Genomic DNA, 22,290 nt, shown 5'->3' with positions numbered 1-22,290 from the left:
AAATCGGTAATAATTGCTCCAAAAACACATTATAAACATTCAAATGTATAATTAAATAAAAAAAATCACCTTTACAAGGTCTTACATTTACCAAACACACTTTTTTCTATAACAATGCTGTAGATGGCAGTAGACTGTCATCCTGAGAACTTCAGATTAAAGTGTTTGTTTTGGCAGGGAATGGCATTGTTGGCACATATGGCTAGCGTTTAATGTGTTGCTTAAATGAATGAATGAATGAATGAACTTACTGTTATAAGAAACTGTTTGTGCCAGGTTCCCTATAGAGCAAGTAGCCTATACAGAAATAATTAAATTCATGTTTTCCTAAAAGAAGGTTTAGTGCACCAAGGCTGTTATGAAACTCAGTTTAGAGCAATATCCCATCAGTATGTGGTTTTTGAACATTTTAAAACTTCTTCATCTCATGCATCAGATGCGCCACACTATTTCATGGTGTCAACATTGTTGTCTGTAAAATACAGTTCATGTCAATACATGTCATTAGGCTATTCATCGAACTACTTCATATAGTGAATTCAATTTTACTGCATTCAAAATACAACTACAGTTAAAACTTGTGAACTGTTTAAATGCAACCAAACATATATTATATATTACATAAAATGTACATTTTCTGCAAAATATGGTTGAAATTACATGTTTAATTCGTAATATGGACAAGATGCCATTCCCAGTCTCTTGTTTTCTGATACATTTTTAATTTTTTTATTTTTTTATTACATTTTCAACAAATTTCTTACCAATTGAGCAAATTCAGCATTAAAATTAAAATTAATGACAATGAACAATATGACCAATAAACTAAAGTCCACGAAGCCCCTAAAGACCTCCATATAAAGGAATATGATAATCACCTGAGGACTGTGTCCGTCTTTCTGGGATATAGGCAGGACAGGTCTGCTATCGCGGGAATTTAAGAGGACAGCGCCACCGTCTTCACAAGCCTCGTTTTAAACCGGATACTAGCGGCTCGCTATTGCTAGGCCACGGGCTTTTTGCTTGACCCTCTTCTATCTCCAGCGGGGTCGCCTCGTCATTGTAGCAGCTCCCTCTCACTCACATCCTCCTCGACAGCCCTCTTCTCCTCCCGCTCCTCCGCATCCCTCCACACATATCCAGGTAGCCGGACGACCTAGAAAATGTCTTACGCGGGGAGTGCGCTGGTGATATTATTCGGAGTCCTGATGCTGCATTCGGGCTTCGCTCAGAACGGTAAGGACTTTAAAAATGTGTTGCGTTTAAAGAACGGCTTCATCGCAGAATGTGAGGGAATGGTTGCGGCGTGTGCAGGTGATTTGCCTCGACTTCACGGGATAAACTCTTACCAATCCTCAGCATTGCTTTCGGAAATACTGTGAAGGGTGACATTTAAGTAGCCTATAGCCTATTAAATATTTAGATAAATGTGTCCTTCTTGGTTTAAAAGTCTAAACGCATTGCAATTCCGCTTTAAAAGAGCAGTTTATTTCTTAAAAGCGGCTCGCCGTTTATGCTCACAATTAGGTTACATTTTAATATTTAGTGACTTGTTCCACTGGGAGCGTCTATTTGTGGCTCTTTTATAGAAGATTCCCTTTTTGGAGAATCATTTGGATGTGTTTCGGTGGGTCATCGGCTGCTTGATCCGTTCTGAATGCAGAATTAATTGTGTGTTTTGGCACTTGTGCTTGATTTGCATGCGGATAGTGAGTAAGGAATTCTCCCGTTTGTTCCTCCGACGCAGAGCGATCCGTTTGCGCACATCTTCAGATAGAGGCAGGTACCCGCTTTGAGCACCGGTCCTCTGCAGCGCCGTAAATAGCAGCAGTCCGTTCTGCTGCATGTTTCTATTTATAGAGCCGATGCAGCAGCGGTATGCATGGCGTTAATGTCCTCCCCGTGCGCGCGGACCCGTTAAAGTCTTAACAGAAGAGCACCGCGGCGCATTATGACGTCCTGAACGCGCTCAGTTAATGAGCGGTAACACACGAGCCTGGCCGTAACCGGTTATGAATTACTGCCTTTTGACTAATGAGTTCCTTATTATTAGGCTAAATCTGATGGATTATCACAGGACCTGTAGGAAAAATGAGTTAATTAAACTGAAAAAGTAGTTGATATAAATTGTAGTTTGTATTAAACACCTGATTCAAGGTGACCCATTGATTGGATTTGGTGGTTCTCAACTGGTTTTGCTCCAGGACTCACGTTTTTGTGATCCATCACATCATAAAAAGTATTTCTGTAATAAAATAGGCCCAAAAATATGCAAGTACATCTGTATTTAAAGAAAAAGTTAACCAAAAAGGCTGTTCAAGGTCTAGATCAGTTTTGTTTTTTTTATCGGAATAGATTTGGAGAAATGTAGCATTACATCACTTTCTCACCTATGGATCCTTTGCAGTGAATGGGTGCCATCAGAATGAGATTTTTAAGGGATTCACCCAAAAATGAAAAATCTGTCATTAATTACTCAGCCTCATGTCGGTCCAAACCTGTAAATCCTTTGTTCATCTTCAGAACACAAATTAAGATATTTTACTTACTACGTTTCTGTGCCTTTATTGTGGTACCCTTGCTGTCTATGCAGGAGCAGAAAGCTCCCGGATTTCATCAATAATGTCTGAATTTGTGTTCTGAAGATAAATGAAGGTCTTAGGGGTTTGAAATGACATGAGGCTGAGTAATTAATGACACAATTTTCATTTTTGGGTGAACTATCCCTTTAAAAGCAACAAAAGCAAAGTGTTTGTTAAAAACATTTTAATGATGGATTTGTTTATTACAAACACCCAGCTTTTTGCTTCACAAGACATAAATTGATGGACTACTAGAGTCTTGAGGATTACTTAGAGGGCTGCAGCCGTGACAGCAAACCCCGGAAGACTACTTCGCCATGGTTCCCTTGAGATTTTCCTATGGGTTTTTATAATGGGGTTTGAGTGAAATTAGGTCTGTGGTAAACATGACTTATTGATGTGTGAATGTTTTGCATCTCGTAAATTGAAAAACCCGTTTTGACATCATGTCTGCAGCACTATTGTGATGTTTTTATCAGCTGTTTGGACTCTCATTCTGACGGCATCCATTCACTGCAGAGGATCAATTAGTGAGCATGTGATATAGTGCTAAATTTCTTTGAATCTTTTCAGATGAAAAAACTAATTCATCTACTTCTTGGATGGCCAAAGAGTTAGTTTTCAGCAAATTTTCATTTTTGCGTGAACTATTCCTTTAACGTAGTCTGGATCATATTTTCTTTCACCTTGCATAATTTTTGCCTGATTTGACTAGCTTCTAACAAGGGACTGGGGAATATTTGTGCCTGTATTGTTTGGATGCATGGCCTTGGATGTCAACAACTAAAGATATGGGAAGTGTCTTTATAACTTTAAATTGAAGAAGATTAGCCTATTTGTTTTACTATCCTATACATGAGTATATTGTTAGTTGTTATTTATAATTTGCATTTATCATTGTTGCTGTCAGCGACCTTCTCAGAATAGATCTGGGGTCCATTTTTGGGTCATAACCCACTGTTTTGACCATCGTCTGTTTGTGAGGGGCCATACGCTCATATAAAGATCAAACCTAACACTTTTCCTTTCATCTCACTCGCATGCTTTTTATCTCTTGCGTACAAATGCATGAGCTCACAGGCAGACACATTTGATCATTTTGGCATAGCTGTGTTTGGTTACAAGCATAAGAGCACAACAGCGCTTGCTGCCTTTTGGCTAACAAGGTTTTTGCTTCTATCTTTAGCAAGCGACTATATGCAATAGCATACAAGCCCTGTCCACATATAACAGTAACTACATGTCCATTAGTTCCATTAGGTCCATTAATTCAAGCTTAGAATGCACTTAGATTGAAAGAGACACCTTTCAAGAAGGGACACACTGTATATTGCTATCATAAAGTTGATCAATATTTGAGTTTTTTTTAATTTATCAGTATCAGTATAAGTCAATATCTTTTCTGTCATCTGATGCTCACTTAAAGTAAAGGTAAAAACATTTGATACTAATAATTAAAATAGTACTTAAGTAAAATATATAACAAATTGTAATGCATAATTTAAAATAATATTATAAAATAATATTGAAAAATAAGAACTCTGTTAAATGCAATTTTTTAGCAAATCTTAAAAAAATGAAGACATTTTCATATTGTATAAAGTTGTTATGCCTAATTTCACTTGCAGCATTTTCAAACGCTTGATTTGAGTTTTTAGACTTTTATTTTATCTTTATTTTTACAAAATATTATAGAACTTATAGAATATAAATATCTGTACATCCCTACTTTTAAGTAATCATTTATTTATACTTTAATGTCAATGTTTACCCTTTTAAAAAAAAAATTGTATCGTTCCCTTTTCACCTGAATGCATCAGATTACGTAAATGAAATGCGATATGCATTGACTTTAAAGAATCTGCCGGAAGCTTGGTTTTGAAGGTCACACATAAAGTAAAGTAAAGTAAAGTCGTGACGTATTGTATGGTGACCCATACTCGAAATTGGTGCTCTGCGTTTAACCCATCCAAGTGCACACACACAGCAGTGAGTAGTGAACAAATCCACACACACACACACACACCGTGAACACACACCCGGAGCAGTGGGCAGCCATGCTGCAGCGCCCGGGGAGCAATTGGGGGTTCGGTGCCTTGCTCAAGGGCACCTCAGTCATGGTATTGAGGGTGGAGAGAGCGCTGGACATTCCCTCCCCCCACCTACAATTCCTGCCGGCCGGGGGCTCGAACTCGCAACCTTTCGATTACGAGTCCGACTCTCTAACCATTAGGCCACGACTTCCCCAGGGGAAGGGGGAAAGGGACGTTCTCTGCATTTAACCCATCAATGCAGCGGGCAGCCATCAATGCGGCGCCCGGGGAGCAGTTGAGGGGTTCGGTGCCTTGCTCAAGTCTCACCTCAGTCGCGGTTGCCGGACCTGAGACTCGAACCCACGACCTTCGGGTTACAAGTCCAACTCTCTATCCATTAGGCCACGACTGCCCCCATGTTAGTTTCCATTCATGCACACAGGGATGTGGAACAGGAGCTCCTCATTTAGTTACACCTCCTAATTACTGCAAGCCTTTTTTGCAATCAACGGGTCAAAAGAAAACATGCTTCTATTATTGTTTTTATGAATGCAGCATTTGATAAGTTGTATCACCCATTGAGTAGAAAGTCGGTTTAGATTTAAATCATGTATCATTATGCCCTTATATGATTGTTTTATCATCACATTCATTGTCAGAATAACCAGCAGAAGGCGATATGTGTGTATGCTCTGAATAACATGAGAATACAGTGCCACCATTAAAAATCGTCTTTGCATATTTATGTAACATAACCTCAAAGGAAACATTTTGTATGAATTTTTTTATTTGTGCTATTGATCTTTTGTCTGTTCTTCCTACTAGCACAAACCCCCATTTCAAATCTGACTGACTGATCCCATAATACATTAAACTAAATAAACGATTAGCATAGTATTCACATTTGTTTTGTATTGTTAGATTTGTTACTTTTAAAGGTTATTAGTGATATACAAAATATATGGTGCAAGTGTCAACATTAAAACAAGGATAGATAAAAATAGAAATGCAAATAGAACATTAAAATATATATCATAATGCTCTGAGTGCATACAATTTCATTTAACAAAACACCTGTCAGTGGCTGTTGTTCAAATATCATGGCTTTCCTTTCAGAATTTATTTATGCTTATATCTTTATGCTTCCATTTTTATTAGTTTTGCTTTTGACATATTTTATATGTGCCATAATGCATTGTGTATCTTTTGTTCTTCATTTCAAAACACTTTTTTTTCTTTTCTTTTTTTATTAGAAAGCACTGTTGATTGATCGCTCCCTTCATTCAGTCTCTGCTCAAGTTTTCTTCCTATGTTGCTATATGGTGAAATGCACACAACACTATATGACTGTTGACACTTAGCTTCATATCTGTGAATGCAATCAGCACAGCGGTTAATGAGGGGGCGGCAGACATGCATGCAGTGTGGTGGGCAGCCCTCCCTCTTCTTAAAGGCCTACCTGCTCAACTGCTGTTGTATGCTTCTATGGAAACCACCTGTTTATAAGCACACCCACACATGAATAGAGAGAGAGGTGCTCAGAGTGCTATATTGACTGCACCGTTCAAGGCTGTGCACTTTGTGTCTTTCTGTAGAATCAATTGCATTATCTTCAAACCAGTAATGCTCGGAATAGCAGACTGACATACTAGTCTGCATACTGCATATATATGTAGTATGTATACTGTGCACAGTATACAAATTTTGTGTGTGCATTGAATATCCAGATGAAGTATTAAACTTGCTAAAATGTGAAGTACAAAATTATTTCCCACAATGCAATGTGTTTTACCTGATCTTCCATTTCCAGTGTGACAAATTAAATAGTTTTTATTGTACATTTAATTGTACACAGTATATGCTCAATTTATGATTCATGAATTATTTTAGTTATTTTTATTATATATATTCTGCAATAATGTGTTTTAATTATTCAAAAGTAACTTTTCAAATAAATGTTGTTCACTTGAACTTTCTAGTCGTCAAAGAATCCTGAAAAAAAGCCATTAGTTTCTATAAAAAATATTACCCAACACAACTGTTTTCAACATAAATAATAATAATAATGTTCCATATTAGAATGATTTCTGAAGGATCACGTGACACTGAAGACTGGAGTAATGATTAATGATGCTGAAAATTTAGCTTTTCTTTACAGGAATAAATTGCAATTTATAAAATATTAAAATATAAAAAAAATGATTTACAATTGTAATACTATTTCACATTATTACTGTTTTACTGTATTTTTGAATAAATAAATACAGCTTTGGTGAGTTCAAACTTTTGAACAATACTGTGCAATATATATTTTATTTTAGACAAAATAATACACAACATTAAACCATGTTTTAATTGTTAGCCATAAATTAAAATTACTTATTGGCTTTTCAGTGTTGGACAGAATTTTAAAATCAGTGCTTCAAGTTGGAAAAAAACATGATAAAATATAGGTCATATCAGAGTTTTTACATTACTGCAGTTATGATGAGGCCCCTGACCTCATTTAATTTCCTCTAAATATACACAAGTGAATAAATAACACGTTTGTGCAAGATTTTCTTTTAACTAAATTATGAGTGATGCATATGCACATAATATCACTAACAAAATCAGTATGGAATCAAACATACTAAAAACAAAATCAGAAATAAAATTGATCAGTGTACTTAATGTAAATGCACTTTTTCATTTTCTCATTCATCAGCTGTGCAATTATTCATTTCTTGTTTCATTTTTGGTTTGTGATTTGAGCCTAATCTTTTATGTTTTCTTTTTTCCACCCACTGCCCTCCCACTGTCCTTTTTTTTTCCTCCCATGTCTTTATTTGTCATGTTTCCCTGTCTTCCCGCTTCTGTGCCGCCCCTCAGCGGGGTTTGTGAAGTCGCCCCTCTCTGAGACTAAGCTGACGGGCGACACGTTTGAGCTGTACTGTGACGTTGTGGGGAAGCCCACACCTGAGATCCAGTGGTGGTATGCGGAGGTGAACAGAGCCGACAGCTTCTTCCAGTTGTGGGATGGAGCACGCAGGCAACGCGTGTCCATCAACACGGCGTACGGCATCAATGGTGTAAGCGTGTTAGCCATCACTCGCGTGACCATCGAGGATTCTGGGATTTATGAGTGCAGGGCTAGTAACGACCCACGGCGTAACGATTTGCGCCAGAATCCATCCACTACCTGGATACGAGCCCAGGCAACAGTTACCGTGTTGCAGAGTGAGTTAAATTGTCCCCGCCTAGTGGTGTAGCCAAAATAAACCATCCGCCCCCTTGATTTTACCTCCATTTAGTGTTGTGCTGTGGCCAGCGTTTGCTGTAGTGGATCTTCCCTTTTCCTCCTCCTTTTGTTTTAGTCTATAACCGGAGTATAAAATGGTCAGAGCACCATCCTATTAGATTACTCTTGCCCTTGTAGCAGCTACATATACAGGCAGTGACCTATTTTTGTAGTCAAAAAGCCCTTATTGAGTGGAAAATGTCCTTGTCCTCCTTATTGAGATATTTCAGGGTTTTACCATGACAGTATTACAGTTTCTGTTCCGAGGAATCCATGGATCTGGTAAGGTACAGTAGTTAGTGGTCAGCCGATATATGTTTTTCAGTGTCCGTAGGCAATTCCTATCTAATAGGACTGTATCATATATGATATACTGTGGAGTCCAGAAGTGTGAGATCACGATGCTGCCTTATAGAATTCAGTATAAATTATATAATCATAATATAACAATGTTTTATGTGAAATGATGAACTGAAGCAGGGATACTATCACTAAAATCATAAAAAAAAAACATGTTAGTTACCTGAAATAAAATAAACGTTAATTGAAATAAAATAAAATACAACAAAAATATTATTTTAGCTACTGTAGTTTCCGAAGCAACATTTTTTCATTTTCCTTTAGTTTAACTTTAAATACTTAAATAAATAAGCTAAATTAACTAAAACTAATGGATAAAAATAGAATAAAAGCTAATAAAACTAATGTAAATTACAAATAAACAACAAAATGACTAAAACATCAACTAAAATGAAAGAGAAACCAAAATATGAAAATAAAACATTCAAAACATTAACAAAAACTATAATAGTGTATCTGAGAGACTATAATAATAATGGACTTTACGTTTCGGTATTTAGTATTTGGTTTGTGTTTGTGTGCAGAATCTTAGATGTTTATTATACATTTTATATTATAATGTTTCTTTATTTTAAAATGTGAAGAATTCTAAATCCTAAAAGACTCTAAAGACCTTTTGTGGTCTCAAGCTTTTGGACCCCACTGGATATAGCAAATGAAATTTTTACACACACACACACACACATATTTTTGTGTGTGCGTGTGTTTGTGTTCCCTGTCACCTTCAGTCAGTGTGATGTAATATTTATCTGGCCTTGACCGACGCATCTGTATTTCCAGAACCATCAATTGAGTCAACGGATCACATGATTCTACCCATGGGTTACCACAGCCCACCAATCACGCTTCAGTGCAACCTTACAGCTTCCCAAAGTAAACACCATGAGAGCTTCTGGATGAAGAACGGGGAGGAGATCCTTGACACAAGGGGCAATGACAAAAACACAGAATACAAGTAGGTGCTGTTATGTGTGTGTGTGTGTGTGTGTGTGTGTGTGTGTGCACATTATCATTTTCACTCATTCATTTCAATGTCATAATTTATTTTACTTGTTCATTCATAGTCATATTTATTTTACTTATTATTCAAATGAGATTTAAGTTCAACTAAATGGTGCCACATTATATTTTAGTACATAAATTGTTTTGTAATATTGTAAACATCTTTTTTCATATGACCAGACTTCCATATCATGCACTTGATATTTTAAACCATTTTTGTTCATAGTGTATAGTATATGGAAATTAATTGACATATTAATCAATTAGCAAAATGTGTTAGTTTTAGCCCTACTAGTAATAATTTTGTATATTGGCTATAAATATACTTATAAATGTATGGTTATATATTTATAATATACATATTTACATATGTAAATGTGCATATATACTGACAGTTTGTAACTCAACAGACAGCATACATATATTTAATAATAGATTAATTAATTACTAATGACTATTGTAAATTGTATTGCAAAAACATTGCCCTTAATATCATTCTATGATACTATCAGATCAGAATATGCCAATATAGGCTTCTTATCATTTGCATCACCTGAGGCCTTTGTTTTGTAAATGTATTGTCTCAGTGACTCTCAGGCTCTGGCTGAGTGTTTGTTGATGCCGCTCTGCTTCGCATTGCTCTAAATCCTGAGCGAGGGCTCTGTCTTTACCAACACGTGTTGCTAATCTCTCTGCCTGACTCCTAATCTAATCAGACTAGGCACACTAGTACTGCTAACATTTAACCTGCATTAGATTTCTCTTTACCTGTGGGTGTGTTATTCTGAATCGGTTTATATTATGCCAAGGTACTTCAAAGAATAGCTGTTACCTTCACTTAATACGTGTAATGTGTTTTATCTATTATACAGACTTAATAAACCAAGGCCAGAGGATTCGGGCGAGTATATGTGTGTGTACACGTTCGATTCGGCCCCCGCAGCAAATGCCACTATTGAGGTAAAAGGTAAGATGCCCTCAAAATACCCACGTTTCTCAAAAGGTAATCTAAAAAAGTATAGGAATTGAATGTTCACTGGAGTCTGATTTTCAGTTGGTTTGGATAAGTGTTGATATTTTGAACCTGTCAATGGGGTCAGCTTGTCTTTCCATCTCTTCCACATAACACATGCTGAGTCAGAGCGGCGCTTGGACGCTCACAAAGGCCATGACAGCATGAATGTGAGCTTGGTTAGTTGAGTGTGAAAGACATCCAGGTTTTGTTCACCAGGCAGTACAAGATGAATGTGAATAAATTGTTTGCAATATTAATAATTAGTATATAATTATATAAAAGTATAGTTCAGTCATAAAACTCTAGATGGAGCAGGCTGATGGGTATTAACGTAACTGATGATATTCACAGCATTAAACGACTTGGCACAAGCTGATTGGTTCATGCCAATAACCAACAGCAGCAGCAATTCAGCAGCAGCATAGCAGATCTATTCCGCCAAGACCAAATACATTAACATTGTGATAACCATGCTAAAATCTTCCGAGAGTTGTCATGATTGATTAGCAATATTTGAATAATCATCATCATATCAATAATCAATCAATAATTAGTAATTAAATCGCAATAATTGGATAACAATAAAAACAACAACAATACAGTAGTAGTAGTATTTTCAATAAAAAGTTTTTATCAAACTTTTGACTTAAATATATATTTCTGAATCCTGAATAATATGTAAATCTGATTATACAATTATAGGTCTGAATACATTTGCAAATCTAAATATTTTCGCTGAAAATATAAATGTAAATCATGAATATTCAAATTTGTCCATGCATGTGTGTGTATTTATATATACATAATAAATATACACGGTACACACATATATTATGTAAACAAAAACTTATTTTGTTATTTTGGATGCGATTAATCGTTTGACAGCACTAATACATACATATATATATATATATATATATTCCTACTGTAAATATATCAAAACTTAATTTTTGATTAGTAATATGCATTGCTAAGAAATTAATTTGGACAACTTTAAAGGCAATTTTCTTAATATTTTGAATTTTTTGCACCCTCAGATTCTTGATATTCAAATAGTTGTATCTCAGCCAAATATTGTCCTAACAAACCATACATCAATGGAAAGCTTATTTATTTAGCGTCCAGGGTCACGTGTGTGTGTGTGTGTGTGTGTGTGTGTGTAATATATTCCATTTAAAATGTATGTATCTGTGATCATGAAACAACAATACAGCAGTAGTACCTTTTTTAAAGAATTTTTTATTTTTATTTTACATTTTTAAATAAAACGTTTTCATCAAACTTTTGACTTATTTCTGAATCCTGAATTATAGGTCTCAATATATTATGTATATACATTTTTGTTTTGTTTGTACTGACAATCAATGGGTGTATATTAAAATGTCAGGAAGCCCAGATATCCTTGTGATCATGTGTTTAATAATGGCATTTAAAGCTCCCAGGCTGTTTGGTTTGTGTGTTAGAGATCATCAGCTGGTAAAGTGCCATGCGGTTTAAGCGTGTCCTGGTCACCTCTTTCTGGTTATCCTGCGGTCAGCTCACAAGCACCAGATGGTGGCCTGCATGTCTGAGGGGGTGGGAATGTAAATCTGTCTCTTTTTCTCTTGCTTTTCCTATCTCTTAACTGAAGTATTTGGTGTCATTTAGACTGAATTAACCTTTAAAAATCTCCTGTCGTGATTCATTATTTGACTCTTGAATCACAAAATGTGAAGATGATTTACATGTGGATGTTTTACATATTTGTGGGGGTATTTGGCATATCATGAATAATATGCCTTCTTTTGATGCTAATGCCTCAGTATACTCTGGTGGTTTCACTGACTAAGCCTTAGAGATTTTACTGTGAATCTCATTATGGCCCCATATATTCAATGTATATATATTTTACATAGCATAGACATATATGTGACCCTGGACCACAAAACCAGTCTTAAGTGTCAAGTTTTTCAAAATTGAGATTTATACATAATCTGAAAGCTGAATAGATAAGCTTTCCATTGATGATATATTGTTAGGATCTGACAATATTTGGCTGAGATACAACTATTTGAATATCTGGAATCTGAGTGGGCAAAAAAGATCACCTTTAAAGTTGTCCAAATGAAGTTCTTATCAATGCATATTACTAATCAAAAATGAAGTTTTGATATATTTACGGTAAGAAACTTACAAAATATCTTCATAGAACATGATCTTTGCTTAATATCCAAATGATTTTTGGCGTAAAAGAAAATTTTGACCCATGCAATGTATTTTTGGCTATTGCTACAAATATACCCCAGCGACTTAAGACTGGTTTTGTGGTCCAGGGACACATGTTCCTTTAAGATATTACCATATAGATTTAATATGTTAGTGACAACAGCAAGTATATTCTTATCTTATCAAGGTTTAGGGTCAGTAAAATTTGTTAATGTTTTTGACTCACCAAGGCTACATTTATTTGTTTAAAAAAGTATTATTGTGAATATTATTACAATTTCAAATAACCATTTCTGTTTTAATTTAGATAAATAAAGAAATTATTTTAATAATATGATTTGGTATTATCATCATCATATTATTATAAATGTTAATATTTCTGTAAAAAGTTGACAGTTCAAAACGAACAGCATTTATTTAAAATATAAACCTTTTTTTAACATTATAAATGTCTTTACTGTCACTTTTTATCCAATTAGTGTGTCCTTGCTGAATAAGTATTAAACAAAAATCTTAATGACCCCATGCTTTTAAAATATTGTCTCAATATCAAATAATATTTTATTTAACTATAAAAGAGTCTTATTTAGGGATGCACAGACTGATTTTTATTTGTGCACTTTATCTACAAAAATATAGTATAGATTTTTTTTGTCTACCATTTATTATATGCTTATTAGAATGCTTTTTGATCTGTTTAAATAACATTAAATTAAATGAGATCTTGAACCAACACTTCACACTCATTTCACCTATTTCAGGGATAAATTTGAACTTGAATGCACTGTAAATCTCTTTGGGAAAAAAGGTCAACCAAATAAATAAATGTGAAGGAGAAAATGTCATTGTTTTCACTGCTCTTAGCATTTTCATCCAAATCGGCTTGTGTGGCAGCACATCAAATCGCTGTGGACTTAAGTTCTTGGTTTATTCCCATGCGCTGGGGCAATCATGGTATATTTTCTTAATATTTCCTGATCCGCCACTAGTTTTAAGCTGTATTTACCACACAAACATGACTTTGCAAATGACACAAGAAAAAACGTCCATGTAGTGATTGAAGATCAGGGTGCTTAATAAGGTTTACGCAATGAAATCTGTTCTTATAGTGAAGGTCTCTCTCTCCTTCTGCTCTCCGCTCATAGCAACACCAGACATCACGGGGCACAAGCGCAGCGAGAATAAGAATGAGGGTGAAAAAGCTGTCCTCTACTGCAAATCCATGGGTTATCCTTATCCCATGTGGAGCTGGCACAAACTTGATAAAGGCGGCAGTATGGTATGGTCATTTTGACACATGAGTGAATCTTGAATCTTCTGTTTGGTCATTTTAAAGGGACAGTTCGACTCAAAAATGAAAATTCATCTCCTTAGCCTCAAGTTGTTTTAACCCTACAAAGCATATGAAGTAAAAGTTCTAAAATCCCCATGTTTTTGAACCTTTAGATAAAATGTTTTTAAAAAGTTTGCTTCATACATCAAGCTTTTATGGCTCATATAGAATGATATAATGAGTGCTCAAACTTCAAAATGAAAAAAAAAAAAAACGAAGCAAAAAATATGCAATTTTGTTGCTGATATTTATATGGGCAAAAGGTAAGATGAAATTTTGATGGCTTGTAATGTAATCAATGAGATTTTAACAGACTAAAATATCCTATAAATATCAGTTGTTAATTTGTATCTCCCAATAATACCTCACAACTTAACATGATTTTTCTAAAAATATATGTATGGATAATCAAGTAAACCTAAGTTGCTTAAGTCCAGTAAGTGTTCATCTTGAAATATTAATAATAATTAGTGCTGTCAAACGATTAATCGCGATTAATCACATACAAATTAAAGGTTTTTGTTTGCATAATATATGTGTGTGTTCTGTGTATATTTATTATTTATATATAAATACACACATATACAGTATATATTTAGAAAATATTTACATGTCTATATTTATATTCATATAATTTATATTATAAATAAATATATTTAATATATAATCAGCATATTTTTCTGAAATATATACATGCATGTGTGTGTATTTATATATATATATATATATATATATATATACATAATAAAAATACACAGCACACATACATATATTATGTAAACAAAAACTTTTATTTTGGGTGCGATTAATCGCGATTAATCATTTACAAGCACTAATAACAATATCAAATTTATTCTTACATTTACATTATAAAACAAAAAAATATATATATATACAGGTACGCAAAAAGGTCTTTAACTGTCCCTTTTAGTTTCTGTTACTTGAGCTACCTTCAAGCATTTATCATTTAATAAAAAGTGAATATTTTTTAATGAGAAATACTATTTAAGCGTATAATCAGTGGCTTTTCTTCCCGTCTTTCACCTCTCGTCCTTGTCTGTCACCGGTTTTCCTTCCACTTCATCAATCACCCAGGAAATTGACAACTCCTCTGGCCGCTTCTTCATCAGCAGCAAGGATGGCTACACCGAGCTGTCCATCATCAACCTAGACATAACCTCCGACCCCGGAGAGTACGAGTGCAACGCCACCAACATCATCGGCTCCAACTCCATGCCATCAGTTCTGCGTGTCAGGAGCCGCCTGGCCCCCCTGTGGCCCCTGCTGGGGGTCCTCGCCGAGATCATCATCCTGGTGCTGATCATCGTCATCTACGAGAAGCGCAAGAAGCCTGATGATGTTCCTGACGGTGAGTTTAAAAGGGTGGGTTACAGTTTCAATATAGACTATTGATGTTAGGCTGATATTTATTTTACAAACATAGAGAAGAGATTGGTATTGGAAGAGATTTAGGAGAATTGTTTGTTTAGTTTTTTTATGTAAATAGCATTATGGGTAGGTACTCCTTGCCAGTCCAAGAAACATGACTGTCCTAAGCACAGTTTGTGTACGTAATATTCTAAAAAATTAAAATGAGTGTTATTTATTTAGAGGGCCATCAAAAGTATCTACAACTGATTTTCTTACTATAGGAATTTCACTTTAAATTGATATTGACTAAGAAACAGTGCATTTCTGTATTATTTGTATTCAAAAAAAGGATGCCACTGAAGATATACATAGACTACTGTTCAAAAGTCAGTAAGATTGTTTTTCTCGTAAGAAATACTTTTATTCAGCAAAGATGCATTAACTTGATGAAAATTGACAGACATAATGTTACAAAAGAATTCTCTTTGAAATGAATAGTTTACCATTGAACTTTCTATTCATCAAATAATCCTGAACAAAATATTGAAAAAATATAAAGCAGCACAATTGTTTTCCACATTGATAATAATAATAATAAATGTTTCTTAAGCACCAAATCATAGAGTAATGGCTGCTGAAAATGTAACTTTGTTGTAATGGGAATAAATTACATTTTTAAATATATTTGCAATAAAAATTTCACAATATTGCAGTTTTTATTGTATTTTTTTATATATTAAACACTGTCTTGGTGAGCATAAGTGACTGTATAAAAAACATCCTAACAATCCCCAACTTTTGAACAGTAGTGCATGTAATATTATATTAGACCTAAAATAATTGTCCTATACATCTTATACAGCACTTAGTTTTCTCCCACTGCGTCACAAGTCCTTCGACTCATTTATTGGAAAACCATACACTCTGTTATCTGATCCTGACCTGGTCTCTTATTTAATAATTCAGTCTGAGGCCATCTAGTCCAAACACACACACACACACACACACTCGTTGCTCTTTTCCTGTAGGGCACCTGCGTTAGGTCATCTGGACTCTAATCTGATATTCCAGAGAAATGTGACTCTGTGGTGTATGGGTAGGTAGTGGGCAGTGAATTATTGATGTGTGTGGAGGTGTAGTCCCACGCCACTTACAATGCATTGCGAGGGAAAACGAGACCCTGTCAGTCCTGGACAATGTATTCCTGCATGCCAGTAAATTCACTTTAGCCCTCACTATATATAAAACCAGCACTTTATGTTTAAAGACTATTTAAAGCAATAATGTTCGCTTTGGGATTCAATTATGTGTGCTATTTCTTACATTTAATCGTCACCAATCAATATTTCCACAAGAACTGGTTTAACAAACGGTTAACGTCTTGAGCTAAACGTTAAAAAGGATGTTGTCTGTCCAGCATCGCCAGCTAGTGGTTTTCCTCGGTATTGATTTCATCGTCATAAATAGAAACGACGAGTTTAAATGCGTTTTGTCTGATTAAAATATGTTCAGTATTGTACATTGTTCGTGTGTGCAGAAGTATATGTAAAAATACAATGTCGGGTGTATAAATTCAGGTTCAGCTTCGTTTGGTTCATCCATACATTTAGTACAGGCGTTTATAGTTGGCCTACTTGAATCACTGCACCATTATTTTACCATTAAATTACACTCTTAGTGGTTAATATCAATAAGCTATTAAGAATTAACAACGTTAACACGTTTTTTTCTCTCTGAATGGCACAACCTAAAACACTGTGGTAAGTGAAAGACCTGCATGCAGCTTGATTGAACCTAACAGCATTGCCCATATTCACTGTTCTCCTGTACTTTAGTGTGTATATAAGACTTGTGTGATTTAGGCTGAAATGGGATTTTATTTTGCCTTAATTACTGGGATGCTGTCTGTTTTGTTGCTGTTTAACCTTTAAATGACCTTCATTTCTGAATTTCTTCACTGGAGTCTGTTCAGATGCAATCATGTTGGCATGAGCATGATGAGATTTTACCTTTTATTTATTTTTTCTCCTTTCAGTTTGTATTTTTTTTTTTTTAAAGGCTGAAAATGTGTGTACATGTACTTGTATAGCTATATATAAGTCATGTGATATTTAACATAGGACGCATATATATATGTAGTTTTTCGCTCCGTGGGCTGCATGTTTGTAGTTCTTCTCTGTTCTTGTTCTGTTATAAACTGCAAGCCTTTTAATTACTCACGCCAAAGCTGATGGCTCGAAGTCTTTGTTCTGTGTTATTCTACTGCACAACAATATCTTAAATATTGAAAGACAATATGGCATTGAGTTGTTTTTAGCTACTTAATGCAATCAGTTTACGGCATTTATTCAATAATGTAAATATTGTGCCAGTTGGAACCATTACAGCCTCCGACTAAAATTGTTGTTGTTTTGCTTCCCATTCTGCCTAAGATGACGAACCAGCTGGGCCAATGTAAGTATCAGATTTACATTTAAATATGTCTTAATATGATGCAGTTGTCCTAAATAACTGAAGCCAGTGGATGTGTAATTTACACAGAATGCATAGAGTATAAAGAAACAATGAATGAAGGAAATGTAATTATATATGGGCAAGTGTAAAATGCTGGATTTGTGGATTGACACTCACACTGACTCATTGATCTCACCTTCAAGGAAATCGAATTCCACCAACAACCACAAAGATAAAAACCTACGTCAGAGAAATACAAATTGATTTCATCATCACAAGGTGAGTATCCGGTTAGACTGTGAATATTCATATCAGTTGAACATACAACAAGAAACAGTGCTTACAGAAAGTGTGTAAATGTTTTGGAACAGAATATAATTTTTTTTTTGACTTATGCATTTGAAGTACCTTGACTGACTGAGACACAAAGTTGCCATGGACAATGATGAATATTAGGAAATATCTGTATGCAGAATGCCGCAATTCAGAATCAAGTATTCCAGAAAGCCGTATAATGAATTTCAAGGAGCTAGAGACAGGAAGCGATGCTAATTTGTATAAACTAGCACATATCAGTTACTCTTCTGAAACTGCAAAAGCCAAATTATTAACCCACTTTTGTCACTGCTGTTTGCTGTTTACAGATTAAGACATTCACATCATGACCACATGAACGGTTGAGCGCATTGGTAATCAAATCAAAGTTGGAGGAGTTAAATGGAAGACGGGAAGAAATGAGCACCCGAGGCATGCCTTATAAATCTGGTGTGAAGAGGACGAGTGAACAGAACAGAACCTGATTCTGAACATTTTCTTGCATGATTGTGTTGCTTTTTCTTTAGAATCTCTTTTATTCAAGTCAACTTTTTCCATGTCAGGCAAAAGTACAAAAATAATAATTGCATGCAAGATAATTACTGTTTGATACAGGCTTTTTTTTTGTTTTGTTTGTGTATTTATGAATGAATTCTGTTCAAGCAAGCCTCTAACTTATCGCAAATATGCTACGATGATTCTGGTATGACAGTTTTTGTACAGATTATCATATTACTGTATGGTAAGGTGGCATATGATTCTATCAATCAATTAAGGGCTTTGCGAAATGTCCTACCATGTTTAATTTGTACATGTATTGTACATTGATGTATGAAATCACTTGAATCTTATCTATAGTTACCTGAATGTTCTTCATACTGATGCACTTATCTCTTCAAATATTCTTGCAAACGAGTGACTTCATTTTATACTTATGTATCTTATCTGTCTCGAAGTCTACATGGCTGATGCTTTTTATGTATGCATAGTATACAGCATGGCTTTTATTCTATGCAATATCTATACATACAGTAGAACAAACCTTTTTTTAATGTAAGCTTTTGGTTGTGTATAATTAAGCTTTAATATTATATGTTAGCAAAGTGCACTGTTCAAGCCATGAAAAACAATCCACATGGTTTAAAACATCACTGCATGAGTTCCTTACACATATAAAGGGTCTATCAATTCAGAATGTGAAGAGAAATTAATATTATCTCAATTGACTAAGGCATATACGTCATTTTTAACAATTAAAATATCCAAAGTCAAATGTGTTGTCCTTTTTTATAACATGAGGCATTGTTTATTTTTTTAAAAATTGCTAAATATTTACTCACCTTCAGGGCGCCGAAGATGTAGATGAGTTTTATTCTTCATCAGAAAAGATCTGCAGAAATTTAGCATTGCTCACCAATGGATCCTCTGCAGTGAATGGGTGCCGTCAGAATGAGAGTCCAGACAGCTGATAAAAACATCACAATAATCCACAATACTCCAATCGATCAATTCATATCTTGTGAAGTGAAAAGCTGCATGTTTGAAACAAATTCATCGTTAAGATGTTTTTAACTTCAAACTTAAAAAAAGAGTCTTCTATCCATAATATTGCTTTTTCCAGTCAAAAAGATGTTTTGTATGAATCAGGAGAGAAATATGCACAAATCAAGCACCGTTTGCAAGCGACGACAGTCCAAAACAGTTCTATACAAATAATGTCAGTGGACAACAGGGGATGAATTTTTTCACTTCTGAAGTGTTATTATGGGTTATGGACCAAGTGTTGGTTTAATGTTAAAATGCCTTATAGATGGATTTATTTCATACAAACATGCAGCTTTTCAGTTCACAAGACTGGAGTCTTATGGATTACTTGTGGATTATTGTGATGTATTTATCAGCTGTTTGGACTCTCATTCTGACGGCACCCATTCACTGCAGAGGATCCATTGGTGAGCAAGTGATGTAATGCTAAATTTATCCAAATCTGTTCTGATAAAAAAAAAAAAACTCAACTATCTTGGATGGCCTGAGGGTGATTAAAAATCACGCAAATTTTTATTTTTTGGCAAACAATTCCTTTAATATGAATTTACATAAATTGTCTTATCGGTAATTAATCAATGTGCATTTGGAAACAATCATATAATAGCAAACAAGGACACTTACAAAACATTAAAAGCTAAACATATCCACGCCTTGTGCAACTTACACAATATTGCATTGTTTTTAAAAAAAGTACATACCATCTGCTTCAGTATTAACATCTTTGTGGGGGTGTTTTAAAGGTTAAAAATCCTCCTATCATAGGGTTGGCACTGTAATGCTGCAGTCCTAAAAGAAATATGTCTGTGCACCAGAGGGGGGCATTGCTGACCAAGGCTGAAACTTCAGACCCTCCTAACGTTTAATGTCTCTGGACGTTTGTTTCTACTCCCCCACCCTCTCAGTTTTCATTTATAGACATTGCACCAAAAAAGATCTGTGCAACACTATTTGGATGAGACATTTACATAAGTATTCTCATCTACACTCATTATAAGCTGTTTCATTTAAAGCATGGTGTAAATATGCATTTTATTGCATTAATGTGGTTTATATAGCACATTACTATAAAAAAGAATTTTTAAGGTCGTAACCATACAACAGAAGGAAAGATGATGTTTTCATGCACACACTCACAAAAATCACATCCACACAGAATAATCTCACAGTCGTTTCTCCTCCATAGCCATAGGGATGGATGATTCCTGGAAAGGCAGTGTTTGTCACAATGCATTTTCTGCTCAAAAGGCAGAAAGCTGTCTTTGTCCAGGCGCTTACAGATTATAGTGCCATTATTCTCTCAGTATCTAGTTTCATCAGATCACTTGGTGCCCTGACTTCACCATCTGACATGTTATGTTGTATCCAGACCACACAGTAAAAACCATGACATTAGATGAAGCACAGTTGTATTAAAATAAGGCTGTGTGGTTTTTGAAAATCAAACATGCCATAACATGGGTATATTCGAACTGAATGGCTTGAATATTTCACATCATTTTATTACTCTGAAAAATTGTCACATTTTGTGGTGAACCTGATTACACAACATAAAAACATGGCATAAATATAAAAAACAAAACAAAAAACAAGACCCATCTCTACTGAAAAGACCATCATAGCAGTTGTCCCCACTAGACCTCTTCATTAGAATAGCTAGAAACACTATCTTGGTCCAACCAGCTTCACTAACTACCGGTTCACCAGCTAGACCAGCACCAAACCATGGTGGGCATGGTTGTCTGTCAGCCATACAACATCTGGCCTAATATTATCTCATGTAAAACTCCACCAAACTAATTACCTGGATATGAATAATGGGTAACACGTTCTTTTAAGGTGTTATGCATCTTACATATACTTACTGTTATAATAACACTTAATTATTAATATCCCATATTTAATAATAATTAATAACACATAATTACATGCAAGTAACCCCTAAGACAAACCCTAACCATATAGTAAGTGCATGTAGTCAATTAAAATTACTCAGTATTAAATGTATAATTACATTATACATTAAAATGTAACCGAATAATAAATTAGTGTACTAAGAAGCAGTGTGCGAATTAATCATTGACCTTCAGAAAGGCTAACATTTCTGAACCGGGTATTTCGTTTCAAATCTCGCGCGCCCCCAATTTCTGGCGTCCCAGATAACCTTCAACTAAAAGAAATAATTTTAATTAGCCTATCATTAAAAGTTTATTGTATTAGTTTATTGTGTTTTGTGAATAATCCACAATAAAGTCGCTTTACTGATTCTAAACAGCGTTCCAGCGGCGAACTGTTGTAGTCTGATCCACATCAAGCCAACTGATAAACATTACCCAGCTGTTATGGAATAATACCAATTCTTTTCCATAAGGCATCATGACGTAATAGAACGAATGACATAAAAACGCTACCTTTACCATTCAGGGATGTTTATGTTATTATTGGACAAATCATTTGTTGAAGACAGGTAATGTCATGTCATGTTTTTTGCTACACCCCTAACAGACGGGTTAGGTGGTGCGTGCTTATTTGCTGTCTGCGCTTCTATGGCAACGTAATAGATTATCCATCCCCACGCATGTTACCACAACTGTTCTGGACATCTTTTGCACATTGGATTACTGATGTGTCAATGGCCGGGGGCTTCGTAGGTTTTGTTTGAAGAGTAGTTTAGAAAGGAGGGTGCAATGATTTGTCATTGAGATGCGCGTCAAATTGTTTCTCATTCAGACACGTCCCTCCGTCTTCACGCATCCAGTGCGCGCGCTCGGTGTCTAGTATTACAGATGCAGCGG

General features: G+C 35.1%; 1 protein-coding gene across 2 annotated transcripts; it reads left to right on the top strand.

Annotated features, from left to right (window-relative positions):
• Positions 1-931: 931 nt before the first annotated feature.
• On the top strand, positions 932-19,220 carry LOC306866636 (neuroplastin-like). Of its 2 annotated transcripts, XM_079411902.1 has the most exons (9): positions 932-1,236; positions 7,487-7,834; positions 9,036-9,210; positions 10,130-10,224; positions 13,623-13,756; positions 14,906-15,179; positions 17,614-17,635; positions 17,839-17,914; positions 18,280-19,220. In XM_079411902.1, exons 1-8 carry the CDS (start codon positions 1,164-1,166, stop codon positions 17,897-17,899), a joined length of 1,182 nt encoding a protein of 393 aa, XP_079268028.1. In that variant the 5' UTR covers positions 932-1,163; the 3' UTR covers positions 17,900-17,914; positions 18,280-19,220. The 2 variants fall into 2 exon arrangements, with proteins under 2 accessions (XP_079268028.1, XP_079268029.1); XM_079411903.1 differs by lacking the exon at positions 7,487-7,834 and having other exon boundaries at positions 933-1,236.
• Positions 19,221-22,290: the final 3,070 nt, after the last annotated feature.

This window comes from Barbus barbus, assembly GCF_936440315.1.
Source record: "Barbus barbus genome assembly, chromosome: 48".
Taxonomy (NCBI): Eukaryota; Metazoa; Chordata; class Actinopteri; order Cypriniformes; family Cyprinidae; genus Barbus; species Barbus barbus.
The sequence above is the reverse complement of the archived record's forward strand: the minus strand, read 5'-3'. Positions and strand labels throughout refer to the sequence as shown.

Coding starts and splice junctions, on each gene's coding strand:
- LOC306866636 (XM_079411902.1), top strand. CDS start 1,164: ATGTCTTACGCGGGGAGTGCGCTGGTGATATTATTCGGAGTCCTGATG. Junction 15,180..17,613: donor GCCTGATGATGTTCCTGACG/GTGAGTTTAAAA, acceptor ATTCTGCCTAAG/ATGACGAACCAGCTGGGCCA. Junction 17,636..17,838: donor GACGAACCAGCTGGGCCAAT/GTAAGTATCAGA, acceptor CTCACCTTCAAG/GAAATCGAATTCCACCAACA.